This window comes from Dreissena polymorpha, chromosome 5 (assembly GCF_020536995.1).
Source record: "Dreissena polymorpha isolate Duluth1 chromosome 5, UMN_Dpol_1.0, whole genome shotgun sequence".
NCBI lineage: Eukaryota > Metazoa > Mollusca > Bivalvia > Myida > Dreissenidae > Dreissena > Dreissena polymorpha.
Window position 1 is genome coordinate 91615881 of NC_068359.1, and position 19122 is coordinate 91635002.

The window sequence follows — 19122 nt, forward strand, 5'->3', positions numbered from 1 at the left end:
TAACGAAGTACGATGAAATGGAACCGTTATCAACTGCGTCTGATCGACATGAAAGAGCTTAACAATTCTTATATGCAAACATACCTTAGGTACGACTTCAGTGTGAATTTCCCTTAAAATTTTGGCGAAGAGCAACTTATATTGTTGAATGTAATGTTACTAATCGGTACTTGATACTCGCGATATCTGACATCACAGGAAGTTATTTTAGATATTAACATGTATAAGGCATTGTCGTTTTCCGTTTTCATGTTAAAAAACAAAACAAGATTAGAATGCTCACAGTGGACTGGGTGTAAACTTTCTCCTCTGCGATTAAACTATTTTCAATGAGTTTGCATGGTTTAAATCATTTGTTTCATAAAAAATGCATGCACCGTTCAGGCAATTTAAATAATTCGACAATAACAAAGATCACGAAATGTTAACAAACAAGCTAAGCCCATCCTTAAAACTGACATAAAGCAACAAATAGAAAGTGTTAATTGAGCGAAGTTAAAAGATTATAAATTATTTTTAAAAGTATTGTTTGCTTCCATTTACCCCACCAACCGCTTTTAAACGATCCCGTTTTTTTTTAATCAAAATTGATGTTTCGATTCTTTTGGCTGTATTCGATCATATTAACTAAATTAACATACCGACTTTTCGATCAAATTTTCGCTATTCGATCATATTCGTTGAATTATTGTCAAATTAAATTAAATTAAATTAAGAAAAAAAGTCAAATATGGATTTTGAAGGTTTCTTTACGGCAGTTCATAATCCATTTTAATTAAATAAGTGGAAATCGGCGGCGCAAAAAACAACAACAGCAAAACGAATAAAAGTATTTTAGACGTCTTACCGAAGCTATTGAGATGTTTGTAGAAACAGACACCAGTATTTTGGCCTTAGCTGCGTATTAATTTACAATTACGAAATAGCATCAACCGCGATCGTCAGTGCACTTGAGGAAGTAGTTACCCCCACGACAGGGATTGGATTTCCTGAACAGTCAACTTTCGATTTGAAACCGAAACTGAGGTTGCGAGATCGTTCAGAAGGTAAAATAGCAAATATAGCTTTACGTTATTTTAATTCGTTATTTCATTGTGCTTTTGTAACCAAAGAATTAGTAAGATATTAAGATATTAAATCGTTGTTAAATTTTATGATGTAACGATCTTTACATATTAAGGAAAACACAAAGTTTAAAAGGTAAGCAGTGTATTCTTATTTTATCTACTTTCGAATTGAAATCTTTAAAGTGTTCTTTGTATGATACTTAAACAACAATCTCAGCGTTAAACTAGAAATTAATGCACATATAAACAGAATATAGTTTAATTTGTGTTAAAAACGGTATTTAAATACCCATTCGTAAAACGTTCGAATACAGCCGAACACTTCACACATTAATCTTGCCTTTGCACTAAATATCAATATGTATATATAGTAGTCAGATTGTGCCTTTTCAGAGATTTTTGCATGTATTGAAGTTTGTCATTAAATGCTTTAAATTGATAAATGTAAACATTGTAAAAAAAAAAAATACAATTAAAAAAAGAAAAAAGTAACCGTCAACTGGGCTCGAACTACTGACCCCTTGAGTCCTGGAGTTAAAGTCTACCGCTTAGACCAGTCGGCCATCCACGCTCACATAAAGGGTATTTTATACTCTTTATACGGAATCCTAGTAGTATCACAAAATATAACGATAACAACAGAACTCCCCAAATTATTTAATCGTTTCGCGTTGCAACGCTTCATAATTTATAGGGATTTCAATCGTCAACAGATGCATAAAATGGATATTTTATAGCATGTTTAATGTTCAGTATTACTGTTTCCTCACAAATATCATAACTAAAACGAACACAAGCGAAACTGAAACAATCTTGTTTTTATTATTAATTTTGTCAATTTAGCAAAACGTGAAAAGACCCCTTTAAACTTATGCTGTAAACATACTGTATTATCATTTTTTGAAATGGATTTGAACATATATCATTTACTAAGCAAAAATCCTTTTCATAAAAAATCACTAATTGTAAAGTATATCAGTTAAGTTGATCTGTGATATTGTTCAGTGTAAATATTTTAGATTCCAGCACTAAAACTGTTTTTTTTATGAAACGAATTGAGTATGTTACTTATTTGATTTTATTAGTAACGGTTATGAAACCAAGCAACATTACCACTAACAACTCTGATATACACGTGAAGCAGGTGAAACAGACACGCATCCCATCTTCATACTACCGTCAACCCATTTATGCATAGTGGACTCTCCCATCCTTCTAAATTGGAACAATTTATTTACAAAAAATGAGATGTCTAGTATATTTAAATCTATATTTAGAATATTTCTTACAGAAATTCCTTTAAGCAAACAGCGTAGACCCTGATGAGACGCCGCATCATGCGGCGTCTCATCTGAGTCTTCGCTGTTTGCCAAGGCCTTTTTTTTATACGCAAGGCATAAATGGGTTTACGACATAATACATCATATGATATATGTTGGTGATTTAAACAATATTTGAAAACACCGAACAATCGCAGTATAGTGACGACATTATGTGTTTAGAGTTTGCTATGGAAATATGCATCTGTTTACTTTCGACATTAAGATAGAAAAGATATGGCACTAGTAGAACACAAGGTAGGTGCTGGACGCAGATAAGTTAATTTGCTCGGCACGTAAACCTCAACCGTTTGCAAAGGCTAGCGGTTTAGATTTTATAAGCCTCACTAACAGTGCCGGATTAGAGTGCCGGATTAGAGCCGTGGAGTCCCATAGGCAGTGAAACCTTTTTGGCCCACGCCACAGGCCCCTTGTTGACCAAGTGACTACTAGAACGCCAATGTCCAGTCGATTTCACTCGTTTAAAAACAGCAATACAATACGGTTTTGCAAATACTTAATGATTGTTACTTGGCAAGACAATGCCAAGCCTTTAATCGGAACATAACATTGATATACAATAATTTGCTTTGTCAAGTCATAATATTAAGTAAAAGTAAAAAAGTAAAAAATAAAATTCGTCACGGTTTCATGGGGCCCTTAACCCATTTATGCCTAGCGTCTAGAAAAATGGCATTGAAAAACAGCGTAGACCCAGATGAGACGCCGCATGATGCGGCGTCTCATCAGGGTCTGCGCTGTTTGCTGAAAGGAATTTCTGTAAGAAATATTTTAAATATAGAAATAAATATACTAGATCTCCCTAATTTAGGAAATAAATTGATCCAATTTAGAAGGATGGGAGAGTTCACTATGCATAAATGGGTTAAAATGCTCGGGGCCATCAGGCAGTTGCCTACTCTGCCTGACGGGTAATCCGGGACTGCTCACTTAGTAAACTTAACTGCATTAAAAACGGACCTTGTAGTTTGTATATTTAAAATTAAAGGGTTAAACACAACTGAAGTACGTTTTAAAACGATGGATGTAAGAAGGAAGAAATATAGCCCAGGTTGTTTCGCGAATGTTTTTTTTCCAGGACATTGAAGTTCATGTACGCTATGTATAAATAACGTAAGAATTGATTTTGTTACACCAATTGAGATATGAGTAGAGAATTGCTTCTGTGATAAGTTAAAAAAAAATGACGCTCACGTATTCGTTTAAAGCTGTTACATTTGTATTCAGTCCTTTTTGGTTTAGGAACTATAAAATGACACGGATGAGACTGCATGTTCGTAAATAATCATGGTGTACAACACGTGCTGCGCTTGCGGAAGAAAAATCGTACAAAGCGAAAGAAATGAAGATGCCTGTGACACATGTGGAAAGGTATATTTAAATGATTGTGTTTTTTTTTTGTTACGGTTTGTGTCAGTTGCTTTGAAGTAAAGTGATTGTTTTAAAATTAAGTAATTAGCATAAATATTATTTCGACGTTAAGTGCAAATTGTTCAATATGGTGTTAATTTTACACATACAACTGTCACAACACTAAACTCATAAATACAGCTTTATTTGACAGGTCTTCTGCAGAAGTTGCTTAACCCTGAAGTCAAAGCTTGAAATGACGGCGTCCCAGCGCCGACAGAAGTCCTGCGTGTGTCAGCGTTTTATGGATATGAGTAAGATCTTAGGTTTTGTTATACTTAGGTAAAAATTTGAAATTGAAATATACGCTTATTACGACATTTACTATAATCATTATTTAATCTTTTACAGAGGATTGCAGAAGCCCTGTCGCGGAAAGTGAATTAAAAGACATCACACAAAAGTGTGATACTCCGAATGATACAAGTAATGGTGTCTCTCTCTTTGTGAAAGACAAAGTTGAAGCTATCGTATCTCCAGATTATGAAACAGATAGAAAAACAGAAATATTGGAATCATCTGATGGCGCTCGGTCAAGCTCATCTTATCGCGTTGATAGTAGTCGAAAAAAGATAGATGCGTACAGCTCACCAGGAAGAAAGTGGTTGGCCGTCGTCAATAAAAGTGCCTCGATTCCCGACACTGCAGTCCCGCAGAAGCCCTTACAAAGAGAACAGTTATTCACGCCCGGTGAAATCTTCTCGTTACAAGCAGGAGAAGACACTTTGGAATCATCAGATCCCGAGCAGCCAAGTGTTACTTCGGTCCCTGAGAAGGAAGTTGTATTGGATCTCCCATATCTCGAACTGTTACATACGCCTGGTAACAATGACTGGTTTCAATTGGCCAACGGCGCATTTGAATCATCGTATCACGAACACCTACTTGCGCCTGATAGCATCGACTCTTTCCATGTACCGGATGACACATGGGAATCGCCACCTAACGAATGGCTAAACGCATTCGGGAACATAGAGGTTGAAGATACCTTTAGATTCATCACATAACAAAGGACTAGACGCGCAAAACACGGTTGAGTCCTTCCATTTGACAAAAACTTCTTCAGACGCTCATAATGAAGGGCCAGACACGCTCGATAAAACGAATGTGTTTTTGGTTAGCCAAGACATTGTGAATATCGTCACAAAACAAAGGCATCAACTCGCCCGTTAAAATTGATTCGTTGCAAATGCCGAGAGACTTATTTGAAGTATCCCACCACGAACAGCTGGACGCCTTAGAGTCGTTAAAGCTCCAACATTCAAGTGCGGGATGTACAGTCGAATCGGTTGAAGAGATCAGAGCTGAAATAGCACCTTCACATACGAAAAGTTTAGATTCGATTCAAGTGATACATACCATGGGATCACTTAGAAGGAACTGATGTTGACCAAGGGTTTTGGTACTGTCATAAAAACAAAGGTAACGGACAATTTTATGTTAGTAAATGCCTAAACATAAGTTGTTTTTATTACATTGTATTGTTTTGGGATAATTAAGAAAAAAAGTTTGCAATTTTGGAACACAATGCAAGTTTATAATGTACAGCATTATTTAATTATAAGTCTTTTAATAATTTTGATTATACTTTGTGTCATTAAAAGTGGATGCAAAAGAGGAAGCACATTTGCACGAAATACGCACCACCCAAGACTCACGTTTATAAGAATCAAGTACATGCAGATTTGGTATCAACAAAGGGAGAAGAACATACCACAATGCAATGCACAACATTTGAAGGTAAGCAACCAAGTCAAATTGTAAAACCATCGGCCCATCGGCATGTTGACATCATTCGGCTGGTCTACATGGACTTTGGGGACAATTCCTTTCAGAAAAGTCGATTGAAAACTTACCCCCACGTCGCGATTTATCTAAAACAATAGCTTCCAAAGAAACAGAAAATGATGATTCCATGAAGAAAGATCGAACACATTTACAAACAGATACTTCCGAGGACTCTTTAGGTGCAGTAAGGGGATTGAGTCAAAATTCCGCCTCAAAACTGTCATTTGAAAATACGCCCTCAATTGCAGATACATCAATAAATGAAAAGACTTCGATTTCCGAAACTAAAGACTCTGCTAATCATGGTGAAAGTGAGGAAGTAGCATTTTCACCACTATTTGGGTCCGGAGGTCTTAATGGACTTGAGGAAAACTACGCATCTCAATCATCGCAAAAACGAATTTACCCGAGGATTCATAGATCAGAAAGAAATGAGGCTTTTCTAAGCGACGCTTCTCCGCATGTAACATATTCTCAGAAAGTGTCCGCACATACTTCCACACCATTACATGAGAACACTTTTACTAGAAAAGGTCAACTATATGGAATCGAAAGGGATTTGTTTGGCGGCGAATCAGATATAAACCATGATGATATACCAGCTTTCAGTGATATACCGTACGCGATGTTATTGTGTGATGTTTACAATAAAAAGGAATTAAATATAGCAATTGAAAAACAACAACAGAAAAACATTCTGATCGACATTAAAAGACACCATTTTGGCGGAAATGACGCAGCACAGATAGAAACTAAAAATCAGAATAGGTTTTTGTTTTCTCCGAAACAAGAGACACGCACCCCAGCTCACGCTGCATCAAAGGTACCAGAGTCAGGCAAAATCCAAATGTCAAATTTGAAACGAACAACCAGAATGTTCCCGAAACAAGAGCTGATGAAAATAATTTTCAATCAGAATTTTGGGAAAAAAGAAAGGAACAATTTGAGAAGACAGACAACACTCACAATTCATCGAATGATAAAAAGTTTCCTTTACAAACGCAGTTCAGTGGAAATGCCCAATACCGATAACTGTCTAATTCACACCAAGGCAGAAATATCGTTGGCAACACATACCGGTTTAAAATCATCGTCCAATCAAAACAAATCGCCAATCAAAACATCTCTGGAGGAACGTGTAACGTCAAACGGTACTAAATTCATTAGAAAAATGTCACCGACAGCACCCATCGCTATGGATGATAACTTGCCTTCTTCTAATCTGGAAAACGGTTTTGAATCGTCACAGAGCACACTTAATTCTCCAACAACATACAAAGAAGAAAGAACGCATAAATATACACATTTGCCTACCAACGACAAACGTGTGTCAGTGAATACTGACAAAACTCAGGCAAAAGTACTTGCGCATTCTCGGGAGTTTTCAAAAAGCATATCGGAAACACATGATTTGGATAAAAGTACAAATTCCGATGACGGAGATGATGTGGACGAACGTGATTTGCCTACCGCAGTGAAAGCTTTTTTGATTTCTCAAGGAAAGAGACACCCCGAGCAGAAAGATGGTGATATAAATATCGCAATTATTATAAAACAAAACAGAAAAAGTCGACACCATGGCAACGCAAGTATTCAATCAACCGAAAATGTATCTACAAATGAATTTTCTTTACAATCAAACGATTCACGACGTGAACACGACGTCCTATCACAACAAAGTGTACATTTTGAAGGCAAACCGGATTTCATGCTAAAGGCAGAGCGAGATGTGTCAGAAAGATCGGAGACGTACGCCCGAGCTTTTGATGCACTTCGTACGCAGCAATCGTCGAAAAAGATTAAATGCATCGGTATGTGTAATACGCGTTTTTGTAAGCTTAACTGATAGTTCTAAACTGGATCTGAACAGACAGACAGACGGACGGACGGGCTGACGGTCCGACCGAACGACCCACGGACGGACTGACAGACAGACATGAAACGGACATACAGAAAGACGGACTGACGGAAGGACGGGTATGCGGGCGGACGGACGGACGAACCGAACGAACGGTCGACAGACGGACTGACAGACAGAGAGACGGACAGACGGACAAACATATATAAGGACAAAAGAACGGATTAGCGCACGTGCAGACGGTTGGGGGTTGGCTGTTTGGCTTGTGGATGGGCGGTCGATGTTATGGTTTCTTGATTTAATTACAATACCGATATAGGGCATGATTGTTACGGTAATAAAACATTTTGCAGTGTGCGGAAACCCTGACTGCCAAGGTGATTTCACCCAGAACATTCAGGGTTTGATGCATGAGGCTCGTAAACAAGGCCTGGTGGTAAACGACGTACCTCCTGATGGCAACTGCATGTTCACTGCCGTGTGCGACCAGCTACAGGTGTTATACTGTTAACAAAGAATTAAAAAGCATAACTTCAGACAAATAAGCGTTCATATATTTTCATCATTCTTTAGCAGAGTACTGTTGTTGTGTTTCACTACCAATTCACTACCAAATATGCTTTGCCCAGTATATTGCCGTTTATATTCAATTTAGTTAAAACTAATTTAACTAAAACTATAAGTAAAGCTAGTAAACCCGAACTGTGGGTCGCAATTAGGTATGAGACTAAAAGTTGTTTTGTTTAGCGTTTAAATAATACGGATTGCGTTATTAATAACGCTTAAATACGATTATTTCTGCAGAATTAAGTTATATTTATGCGGTACTAAAATTTAGTCAATGCTTTGAAGTGTCCATGAAACTAACAGTTATGGCATTCATATTTATTTATATTATATTTCAGACATACAACGATTTAGAATACACTGCGAGAACGCTAAGAGAAACAGCCGTCTTCTGGTTACAAGAAAATCCTTACTGTTCTGATGACAGCAACACCCATTTCCAAGCATTCATGACCGAGAACTGGGACTCATATCTACAAAGAATGGTAAATTGTATTTACACTTATAAACGAATATTGCAACAAATGGAAAATACATATTTTCATTTCCAGTAGGCAGAGGGTAAATGAAATTAGGAACCACTTTGACAATCGTTTTTGTCGATTGGCATGTCGCTCTAACAGTAAGAATTAAATACTGCCCTATCTATCACATCCATTTGCATTGAATGATGTATGAATAAGTTACAACACATGATGGTAATGTTTATTAAGCATATAGAATCGATACAGCCGATAGCTTGAGATTCATTGAGTAAGTCGCGTACTTATTAAAGTTTTTAAGCTTAACCAGAGTGCAGAATCAAAGGGGTTTACACACGGGCATGACAGAATGTAAACACACCGTTAGGAACTTAATTTTTACAAATATCTGAAGTTGTTGAAATTCATTTGCAAAATTCTTTAGTGCATAAAAGACATAATTCTGATAAATTTCGCAAAGTCATAAGCAGCATAAAAGATCTGTCTTTTTGCACTAGTTGAAATTCTTAAGAACATTGTTTAAAAAAGTTATTCGAAAAAAAGCGACATTTACCGGTTCCCACAAAGTCACGTGATCCAGCACCCTGTATACCATAATTAAATTGGTTTCTTACAATCGAAATAGTGTTTAGAGAAATAAACATAATGCACGTCAATTGAAATGTATTTCCGTTCCTTTAAAATGTCTTTAAACATGTTCGATGTACTGAGGATTACATTAAAGGGATGATTTTTATATAAAATTGAATGGATCAAAAGTCGATAATTTATTTTAGGATGCTCAGCGTATTTTTACGTTTGAAATGGTGTTATATGAAGAATTGTGCTGGAATTTACATTTATAACTAAATTAGGTACAAAAATGACACGTTATCGCAAGTTTTAAGCATGGACCTGTTTGGAATTGATCTACAATTCGTTTCATTTACTGTATATATTCGGGGACAAGATAATAGAAGCTCTGTAAAGAAAACTTACAAACTTCTAATCACTGATATTTCGCAATATTTGTTTGCCCACTGTGTCACATGGGTATATGTAGATCCTTTTTACTTTTCAGGGAAAGATCGCGTTTATTATTATTGGTGATCAGTTTACAACTAATTAGACAAGCACAGTTTTTAGGGTTAGGGTTGGGCCATGTAATATAGATCTGCAAAAAGTCCTTTAACTTCATGTATTGAAGAGCTATTTAATTTCCTGATAAGTTGTTGATCAAATTTAAAATTAAAATGCCATTAATACTATTCCGAAGTAATTTTATGTTATCGATATCTAAACAAGTTTCAACAAAAACATTTGTTAAAAGAACAAGACTAAAGCACAGAAGCTTAATGCTGGTTTCCAAGCAACTGGATATCAGATTAATATTAAAAAAAAGTGTGTTATCGTTTAAGACTGCGTCATAGTCTAATTTATGTGAAAAGTAATGCAAACGATCACCTGCGACCAGTTCATTATCATATGAGCCTCGCTCTAGGATAACCGGGCTTAACGCATGTACGGGAAACAGCAGTCCACACAGGCTAATCAGGGACGACACTTTCCGCTTAGACTGGATTTTCGTTTAGAAGAGACCTCACGTTAACAAATAAATCCGTAAAATCGGAAAGTGTTGTCGCGGATAAGCCTGCACAGGCTAATCTTTGACGACAATTCACGCACATTCATTCAGTCCAGACGACAATTCAGGCACATTCATTCAGTCCAGTTTGACGACAATTCAAGCACATTCATTCAGTCCAGTTTGACGACCATTCACGCACATTTATTCAGTCCAGTTTTTCTAGAACGAGACTCATTGTGTATTTGTATTCAGATTAAAGAGGGCGAATGGGGCGATCATGTAATTTTGAGGGCTGTCGCTAACATAACTGGACGGAAAATCAAAATTTTGAGTGTGAATGGCAAAACATCTTCTTGGACATCAGTGGAACCATCATCAAAACAGCCGGAACAAATACCTGCTATATTATTGGGACATGTCGGAGAAAGTCATTACACAAGTCTTAGACATAATGGTATGAGCTCTCTCTTCATTTTTATGTATATCACGTATATCGAATTTCCACTTGCGTGATTCAGACTGTATACTCACGCGCTTAATCTTATACTTATATAATTATATTAACTGAATCAGCAATTGGTCGATTTCCAAGGTTTCCTCTTTGTTCGTATCATGCAATTGCTTAAAACGTTTTCAGATTATGTTCGTATTTTGTGAAACTAATACTTACACGATATATTTCAAACACAGATAGTCCAGAGGAGAATGTATCCGCTGAATTAATAGACGAAAAATCAATTTTGCTGGTTACTGACAAAGTAACAGGCGATGAAGGTGTGTAAAACGCTTATACGTAAATTAATAGCATATGACAAGAATTGTACGTCACAAGTGCTATTTTGAATCTGTAAACGTTATATCTGTTTGATGTTTTAACAAAATTGTCACATATTTAATAAGCCCCATTAAACTGGCATACAATGGTGGTATAGTAATCACGTGTGTTTTCTTTGATTTACGTAAACAATCCATCAATACTTCAAAACACAATATACATGTGTTTAAAGGTAAATGCATAACCTGTCCATGAAATGAACAGTTAAACATAATCATGTTACGTTAATTTCAACTGAACATTTATTGCAGCATATGTGGTTTCATAATATTATTCTGCAGTTGTGCTGTCAATGTTTTCATTCTTATATGCAATTAGATCACACAATTGTGGCATCGTTTTTGAAAGACCACGTGGACATTGAAAGTAAGATCCCGATGTGTTGTCTGTCATTTCTGATGACAAGTGTTCTTCCTGTGAAGACATTGGTGGGTGGGGCGGCGCGTTTGTCATCGTCTTCCTTACAAAAGTGGACGCAGAATGCAAACGCGGTGAGTTAAAAACATTATATGTAAGACGACGTCTTCGTGCATGTTTTTTTTCCACTAGAATTATATTCTAGTTCAATACTTCTTTTGAAATACTGTTTCTATTGTTTTATTTAGTTGTTGCAATGTTCAATGTTTGTTATTCAATCATCAAACAACGCTATTCAGATAATGTACATACAAATAAACTTATATCAGCTTATAATCATGTTTCTTTTATTGTAATTTATACTTTTCTTCATTAACTTATACAATTTACCGAAAATTAAGTGCACATGTTTCAACATCATTATAAAGCTCGTAAGAGGGATAACCCGGGTCCTCTGTGTGAGAGTAGAACGCTACACGATTTTACACAATGTTTTGTACATTTGAACGTATTATTTAAAAACAAAATCGTTTTAAGAAGTGAACTTGTTTTGCTAGTAACACCAACTTCCTAATTTCACAAAAACAACTCAAGATTTATAAAAAGCTCTATAGCGTCTTGAGCGGCTTTTGAAATGGATTTCAACAATTGCGTCGAATTAACCAATCCAAGGAGATTTAACGTTTATAATATTTAAACATGGTAATATAACGCATTTCTATTAATACTATCTTGTTTCATGTATTTGAAATAATATATTTCTTGATATTTCATCAGTCATATCTGTGACGTTGCACCTTAAATTATTCCTCTTAATAGCTATTATTATGATGAACTTCAAAATAGGTCTTGATGGATATACAGTATTAAAAAATTGCATGCTATTTAAAGTGTCAATAACTTTAGCGTCGCGTATTGTTTGAAATGTTAATAATTATCCTCTTATTTTTCGTTTAAGTGGCAGCAGTATAGAGGACATTACCCAACGGTCATAACTGGTTCCATTGCTGATGGAATATACAGTAGTACTCTTTGCACGTTTTATGAACACCCTGATGTAAAGTACAATTGGATGGATTTGACGATACTTTACGAATGCCCACCACCCGAAAGAGTAAATTGCAAATTGGTAGGGCATGGGACAATATGTTCTGCAGGTCACACATACGTTCATAATGATAAAAATGAATATGAATTAAGTGAAAAATTTAGTGTTTACACATTTACTATACCGACAGATGACAACAACCATGTGGATGCATTTTACGTAATGCACTGGCCTTACTGGCCTGAAGAGGCATCGGAATGGATTAAACGGGTACGGTACGTGAGCTGGCCACCGGAAGAGGTTATACATGATATTTCTTCCTTAGGTTGCCATTTGATTCCAGAAGCCCATGTCAGCAGCACTGAGCCGTTCAAAGAGTGGAAGTTCTGTTTCGCAACTGCACAGACAGCACTGTTTCGAAATGCGATGTCCGTGCATCAGAAATATTGTTTTCTCGTTGCAAACGGAATGTGTTTTGAAGTATTGAATTCTCTGCTATATTTCAAATTAGAGTGGATTATCAATCCATTTTTGTATTGTTGTGAACGATGCCCTTCTGAATTCTGGGAAAGCAATTATGGCGCGTGTGTAACTATGATTATTGATGAAATTCGGCGATGCTTTACTTTAAAGCATCTCCCAAACTATTTCATTCCTGCATGGAATATGATTGGAACATTGGATGACTTTGACATTAGTGCAGTTGTTGGAAGTTTAGAGAATCTACGAGCGGAACCATTACTTGTACTTCGGCAACTGGACGAGAATTTCAAAGCTATTCCTGATGCAGAAACTACATATAACAAAGTCAAAACAGCTTCGGAACAGTTTCTTGGCAGCAAGATAACAACCCTCAATGTGTTTGTCCCATGCATGATAGACATCGCCAAGTACAATATAAACAAAGGCTGCTACGATCTTGCCCTGGAATCGATGAATGAAGCCTACCAAACCCGTCTCTCTGTAGCAACATGTGAAGATGCAATGTCTTATGAAATTTTTATACAAGAATGTTTCAGTGGCTTGACCACTACTGGAAAGATTTGGTTTGCCACATACGTTGATAAGCAGCTGCAAGGTCAATTGTCAAGGACTCTAATCCAACAAGTCATGGAAGGATGTCCAATGAAAAAAATCTGCGAAATACTTGAAAAAGACATTAGCGGCTACTATGGGCCATCGGAAGTCCCTGTCTCCATGGCAATCCACTTTGACAACTTTTGTCATGATTATGCAATGTTTCTAGTATTGGTTCACAAGGTTTCGGATGCGCTTCCAATTTTGTACGATTGTCATAAACGATATCAACATTATTTAAAGATTGGGGAAGATTTTCACAAATTTTCTGACGAAACGATGTTGGCTGTATATTCAGGAATTTTTGCCTTACACAAACGGCAGCAACACACGGATGTTTTTAGAGAAATATTAGAGGACGCCAGCTCAACCGTGGCTCGTGTTAACCAATCGAGAGGGTACACATGGCTCGCACACGTGCACCGAATGTTCAAGAATGAAAATGAGGTCAAGACAAATGAAGAAAAGAGGGAAGAACTGCTCCAACAATTGCCTGGAAATAGACCTGAAAATAATGCGGCAAGCTTGATGCGTTGGCCTATGCATTACATTATGTGAGTCTGTTTCAATAACAGACAGTGAAAACTGTGTACGAACAATGCATGCACGCATTTATATTTTGTTTTGTATGCACAATAACTTTGTCAAGAAAAATAACAAATTTCTACTCGCGTGAACAAACTAAATAGGACAAAGAACCAAGGAAAACAACGATTTATTAGAGGATACGAATTCACAAAGAAATTAGTAATTTTATTTTCTTTATTTTGTTGTACTTCAATCGATTGCGTGTTTTTGAATAATGCATATCTTGAACATTTTCAACGTGAAATGGAATAGAGAAAAAAGTTATGGGGCTGTGAAAAATATGTGAATTTGTATAATAATTTACGCTTTTTTCTCACATATATGAAAGATGTGATAACAGTTTCCAATATTATATTTCATTTGATGTTTTAATTAAATTTCAGTCACATGAAAACAAAAAAACATCCACTGTTAATTGTGTTTGATATTCCTCAAGTCTCCTACCCGTCTATATATTGCTTAATATGCACTTTATTTAATTTACCGTTACTATCGTTTTCATGTAAATCTATTGTGTTACAATATGTATGCAATTATTGTACAGTTTGATTTGTTTTATAGCTAGTCAATGTGTCTTAATGCTTATTGAGTATCCCTGGCAAATGTCAAATTTCTATACAGGACGCTTTATATTGAAATCCGATTCGGAATGAAAAAGTTGTTTTTTTTCAATGGTATTTTGTATATGTCAAAAATGTACAATATTGTTTCACTTAATGTCACGGGCGAGTGTATCGATTTCTTTATAATTTTGCATTTGGGCCGTTTTCTGTAAAAAGGGGGGGGGGGGTTAATGCACGTGCGTTAATGCACAGGCTAATCAGTGACAACACTCTCCACTTTAACTGGATTTTTGCTTAGAGGATTCTTTATTTACACAGAAAATATAATAAAAACAGAAAGTTTCGTCCTTTATTAGCCTGTGTGAACATTATGCACATGCATTAAACCCCCTTTTCACAGAGCACGGTCCATTTATATGTATGCAGTAATACTGTGGTATAAGACTATTATATTCTCTGTGTGGTGCTTTGCAATTAGCTAAAACAGCCTGTTGCATACTTACATTGATGATGTGAAATTAATGTAAACATTTGAATAGGAATGCACTTTATTTATATGCATACGTCATATTCAATTGTTTTATAATTTAAAACGTTGCACAAAACAATAAAGCAATACAAATATGTTTTGTTATAAAAAGTGAGTAATTGTGTTTATTTAAATGACGTCAAATACGACATTATTGCCACAACTCGTAGTACAAGGTACAATATTGTTTTTGACAAAGAAATAAAGGATATAGCTTTATCCCGTAGTCGATCAAACGAAATTAACATATCATATTTAAAGCGCTTTTTCGATAAATTTTGTCTTGCATTTACTTAATTAAACACTTATTTTGGAATAATATATATATAAGAATTATTACAGCACGAAAAACAGTTGTCTAAACAGATATGAGTCTCTCTGAAAACTCATTGGAGTGGAGCGACATGACAGTATGCGGATGTTCATTCTGTAGAGATATTGCATGGACAATTTAATCCAATGCGAATCATTAGTTTGTTACACCTTTAATAGATGACAAATTTCATAAGAACATGCTATAAAATGTATTAAAGAGCAATAGTCTGAAAAATGATGTGAACGAAACAACTTCAAAGTAAACGCATGCAGACCCGATAGGGATGCTGCCATTGAAGTGTCACACAATCATAAGTGAGATCAAGAGATAAAGGTAATTATAATTCAAATGGCCAAAGGGCAATAAATCCCTGAAAAATAAATTGGGCAAAACAACACGACAATATGCGCTTGACCACGCTAAAAGAAGTGAGCATTTAAATCAAATTCAGTAAAATTATATCATCAATTCATGAGATCTCGCGAAAACGAAACATCCATTAGAAAAATGAAACAATTATAATCAAAAGACAATAACTCGTGCGCATCTCCACCCTTTGAGGATCCTGCATATCAAGTTTCATACAATTCCGATCTTAAGTGTCAGAGATCAAAGAGAAATAACAAACTAAACAATCATTGACGGGGACCACCTAACACGGATGCAAATGTTTACCAAAAAGGGATGCTATAACATCAAGTTTCATCAAAGTCAAAACATTAGCGTTTGAGAACTCCCGCGGAAAAGAATGGATGTCGCACTGACAGACGGAACTCGAGTAGTGCAGAAACGATTGGCAGAATTCGGATGAAATTCGTTTCAGACCAATTCAAACTCAATTTTATGAAAATAAGAATTTGGACGAACGGAAAAGCGGTTACTATATGCCCCTCGTCCCAGAATTCGCGGAGCATTATGATAGTGCAGTCATCTTTAACAATGCTTAACACTTCTATTTTTATTTTGAGATCGGTTATTTATTACTTGACGGAATATTATTTTAGGTTAAATTCCGTTGTCACTCCATGTTTATTATCCAAACCTAACCTGAATGGTAAAATACTTTTGTTTTAATTTATCAAAGACCTCAGTGACCTTTATCACCCGCCAATTTGTATAGAGGTGAAAATTATTAATCCATTGTGTTAAAGTTGTGATTCAAGTTTTTGTTCCTTTTATCGGTTAATTCGGATAAATATACTATGTACTACATTTTGAGGACTGATTATTATATACCATAGAAAACGTTCTCAGAACGCAGAAACATTTTCAAGAAAATTCTTGTATTACAAGAATGTCATTTTAGTTGGTTAGAGAGTATGTATAGAATCTACGAACAAGAAAAAAATAATGTAAAGATAATAATTATATGTATGAATAGCCTACAAGAAAATTATTCGCGTTTCGTTAGAAACACAATAATGTAGAGATAATGTTTTTAATACTTTCCCGCAAGGTAAAGTAATGGATTCGGTTTCATTACCGTTTGAAGCAAAATCGAACACCTATCACGTTAACACTGGATCATTAATTCGTTTGAAATTAACATTGTGTGTTTAAAAACACGTAAATAATCCTCGTATTTTTTTTAACGCTTCGTTATTTTCCTGATTTCTTCTGACGATTATTCATAAACGAACTGATAAATTCAATATGTGTTATTCGTTATTTCGCCTATTTTCTGTTGTGAACCTTTAATATTTGTTGCTTTATCGAACGTACAATTTGAAACTGTGAACAAGTCCTTAAAAATTATAAATTTCACTCCGTATGTTTACATTCAACCGGAAGTTAAAAATGCGAACAAGGAATACAAAATTGACTGCCTTATAGATTTCCGGATGGTTTAGCTCAGAATGAAACGGACGTCAACATAACTTGTGTAAAGATTATTTATACATTAATTCTCCCAAAACACCTGATACAAAAATGACAGGTGTCAACTAAACATACGAGGTAAGTACAACTAGAAATGGCTCGGCAGAGGCCGACGAGTATCCCCACGCCGCATGTTTGACCCAGAGAGCGCCCCAGTGTTGGTAATGGGACCATGCATAGTTGAGATTGACCGTATTTTCATTTGAGATGTTTAGTATCAATTGGAAGTAAATCGGTGTAGAAATGAAGAAGTTAATGTAAAATAACATAAAACAGCCGCTTTGATTTATTTAAAAAAATCATTAGGCAGGTTCATGAATTACCTCCCTATAAAGCTTATTACTTCCCTTGGATTTTTTTAACTTTGACCTTGAAGGATGACATTGACCTTTCACCACTCAAAATGTTCAGCTCCATGAGATACACATGCATGCCAATTATCAAGTTGCTATCTTCAATATTGCAAAAGTTATGGCCAATGTCAAAGTACATAAAATAATAAAAAATGAGTGAAAATCTCTGACCCGGCCCCACCCAAAACCCCATTACTTTTGACCCAGGGGTCAGATCAAAATTCCAAAATGTTATATGTTTTTTGTTTCTTTTGTTATTCCTTACAATTAATAAGGAAGTGTGAATACAATACTATTTTACTAACTTAAGCACAAATATAAACTCAATACTAACTACTAATTAAGACCCGCTTTAATTTAGGAAGGTGACTATTTTTTGTTAAAACTTTCAATTTGCTCAGTTTTTCTATCGCTTTTACATGTAATTACTATTCAAACGTGCAGACGTGAATAAAGACTGTATAGAACTTAAACGTGCAGACGTACAAAGACTGCTTTTATTTTAATAATATAATTACTTTTCCTGTTAATCAAGAAAACATACCAAGTCACCTATATTTGTTATTACATATTAAGGTTCATTAAGCGGGTACCTGGGGCACTCTACACCCCAGGATATAATTGAATAAAATTTTATGAAAAAAAAATAGTGCAGGGTCGCACATATGCTCATAGCTACCAATCGTGTAAGTTTCCAGGTTCTAGTGCTTATAGTGTAGGAGGAGATAGTGACCAGGACGGACGACGGAGATAACCACAATATCCCCACGCTTTTCAATCAAAGTACTGAAAGTACTGGTGTGACGATGCTTTTGAAAAGGATGGATATATAGAGGATATTTGTTGGATTCGGTGGAATATCGATTTTCCCAGAAAAAATGCGAAAAATATCGATATTTTCACTGTTATTTTTCACTGTTTAAAAAAGTGAAATACCAGTTTATTTCACTGATATTTCTGTATAAATCACCGGAAAGCATAACATAAATAAGCATCCATTTAAGATAATCTACATCACCGCAATTTTGTCATTTTTATTGCTTGTCATTTATCCGCAGGCCAATAGTTAATGGTTGAGGTGCAATCGTTTTCGTTCTTGGACACTGCATACCTTCAATCAGTTCAATGAAATTTATTTACCTAAATATCTCATATTTGAACTTAAAATTCTTTTGGGAGAAATGGTCCAGACAACTGGATAAAACAGCAACAATATGCTTACCCATTATTTTTCGAGGAACATAATTGAGAATTCCTGTGCTAGCCCCCAATCACAGTATGTTGGGGTATAATAATTATCAAACTTTGTTTTTCTTCTCAAAAGATTGTCGTAGATTACAAATTGATGAATATATCATCCAAGACTACAAGTTTTAGAAAGTCATTTTTTTTCATTTATTTTTATTGATAAACAAGGTTTTGTAACAATCTATACTATACATAGATAGCTTTAACAGCACAATGTGGCTCATCTGAAACTGATTGTTTCCTAGTGGTGT

At 35.5% G+C, this 19122-nt stretch overlaps 2 protein-coding genes across 4 annotated transcripts; both read left to right on the forward strand.

Moving 5' to 3' along the window:
• Positions 1–969: 969 nt before the first annotated feature.
• On the forward strand, positions 970–5611 carry LOC127882431 (uncharacterized). Of its 3 annotated transcripts, XM_052431064.1 has the most exons (6): positions 1027–1046; positions 1181–1200; positions 3650–3778; positions 3972–4071; positions 4169–5239; positions 5422–5611. In XM_052431064.1, exons 3-5 carry the CDS (start codon positions 3695–3697, stop codon positions 4822–4824), a joined length of 840 nt encoding a protein of 279 aa, XP_052287024.1. In that variant the 5' UTR covers positions 1027–1046; positions 1181–1200; positions 3650–3694; the 3' UTR covers positions 4825–5239; positions 5422–5611. The 3 variants fall into 3 exon arrangements, with proteins under 3 accessions (XP_052287023.1, XP_052287022.1, XP_052287024.1); XM_052431063.1 differs by lacking the exon at positions 1181–1200 and having other exon boundaries at positions 970–1046; XM_052431062.1 differs by lacking the exon at positions 1181–1200 and having other exon boundaries at positions 1009–1046; positions 3635–3778.
• Positions 5612–5622: 11 nt separating this feature from the next.
• On the forward strand, positions 5623–15171 carry LOC127882430 (uncharacterized). Its single transcript, XM_052431061.1, has 7 exons — positions 5623–7416; positions 7817–7959; positions 8369–8515; positions 10332–10533; positions 10770–10853; positions 11233–11405; positions 12230–15171. Exons 1-7 carry the CDS (start codon positions 5733–5735, stop codon positions 13952–13954), a joined length of 4158 nt encoding a protein of 1385 aa, XP_052287021.1. The 5' UTR covers positions 5623–5732; the 3' UTR covers positions 13955–15171.
• The last annotated feature ends 3951 nt before the right edge of the window (positions 15172–19122 follow it).

Bases quoted from the DNA above. Each gene is read 5' to 3' on its own strand.
- LOC127882430 (XM_052431061.1), top strand. From the start codon at position 5,733: ATGAAGAAAGATCGAACACATTTACAAACAGATACTTCCGAGGACTCT. The intron at 7,417-7,816 runs GTATGTGTAATA...AACATTTTGCAG, and splicing joins GAAAAAGATTAAATGCATCG to TGTGCGGAAACCCTGACTGC. The intron at 11,406-12,229 runs GTGAGTTAAAAA...TTTTCGTTTAAG, and splicing joins GGACGCAGAATGCAAACGCG to TGGCAGCAGTATAGAGGACA.
- LOC127882431 (XM_052431063.1), top strand. From the start codon at position 3,695: ATGGTGTACAACACGTGCTGCGCTTGCGGAAGAAAAATCGTACAAAGC. The intron at 3,779-3,971 runs GTATATTTAAAT...TTTATTTGACAG, and splicing joins CCTGTGACACATGTGGAAAG to GTCTTCTGCAGAAGTTGCTT. The intron at 4,072-4,168 runs GTAAGATCTTAG...AATCTTTTACAG, and splicing joins TCAGCGTTTTATGGATATGA to AGGATTGCAGAAGCCCTGTC.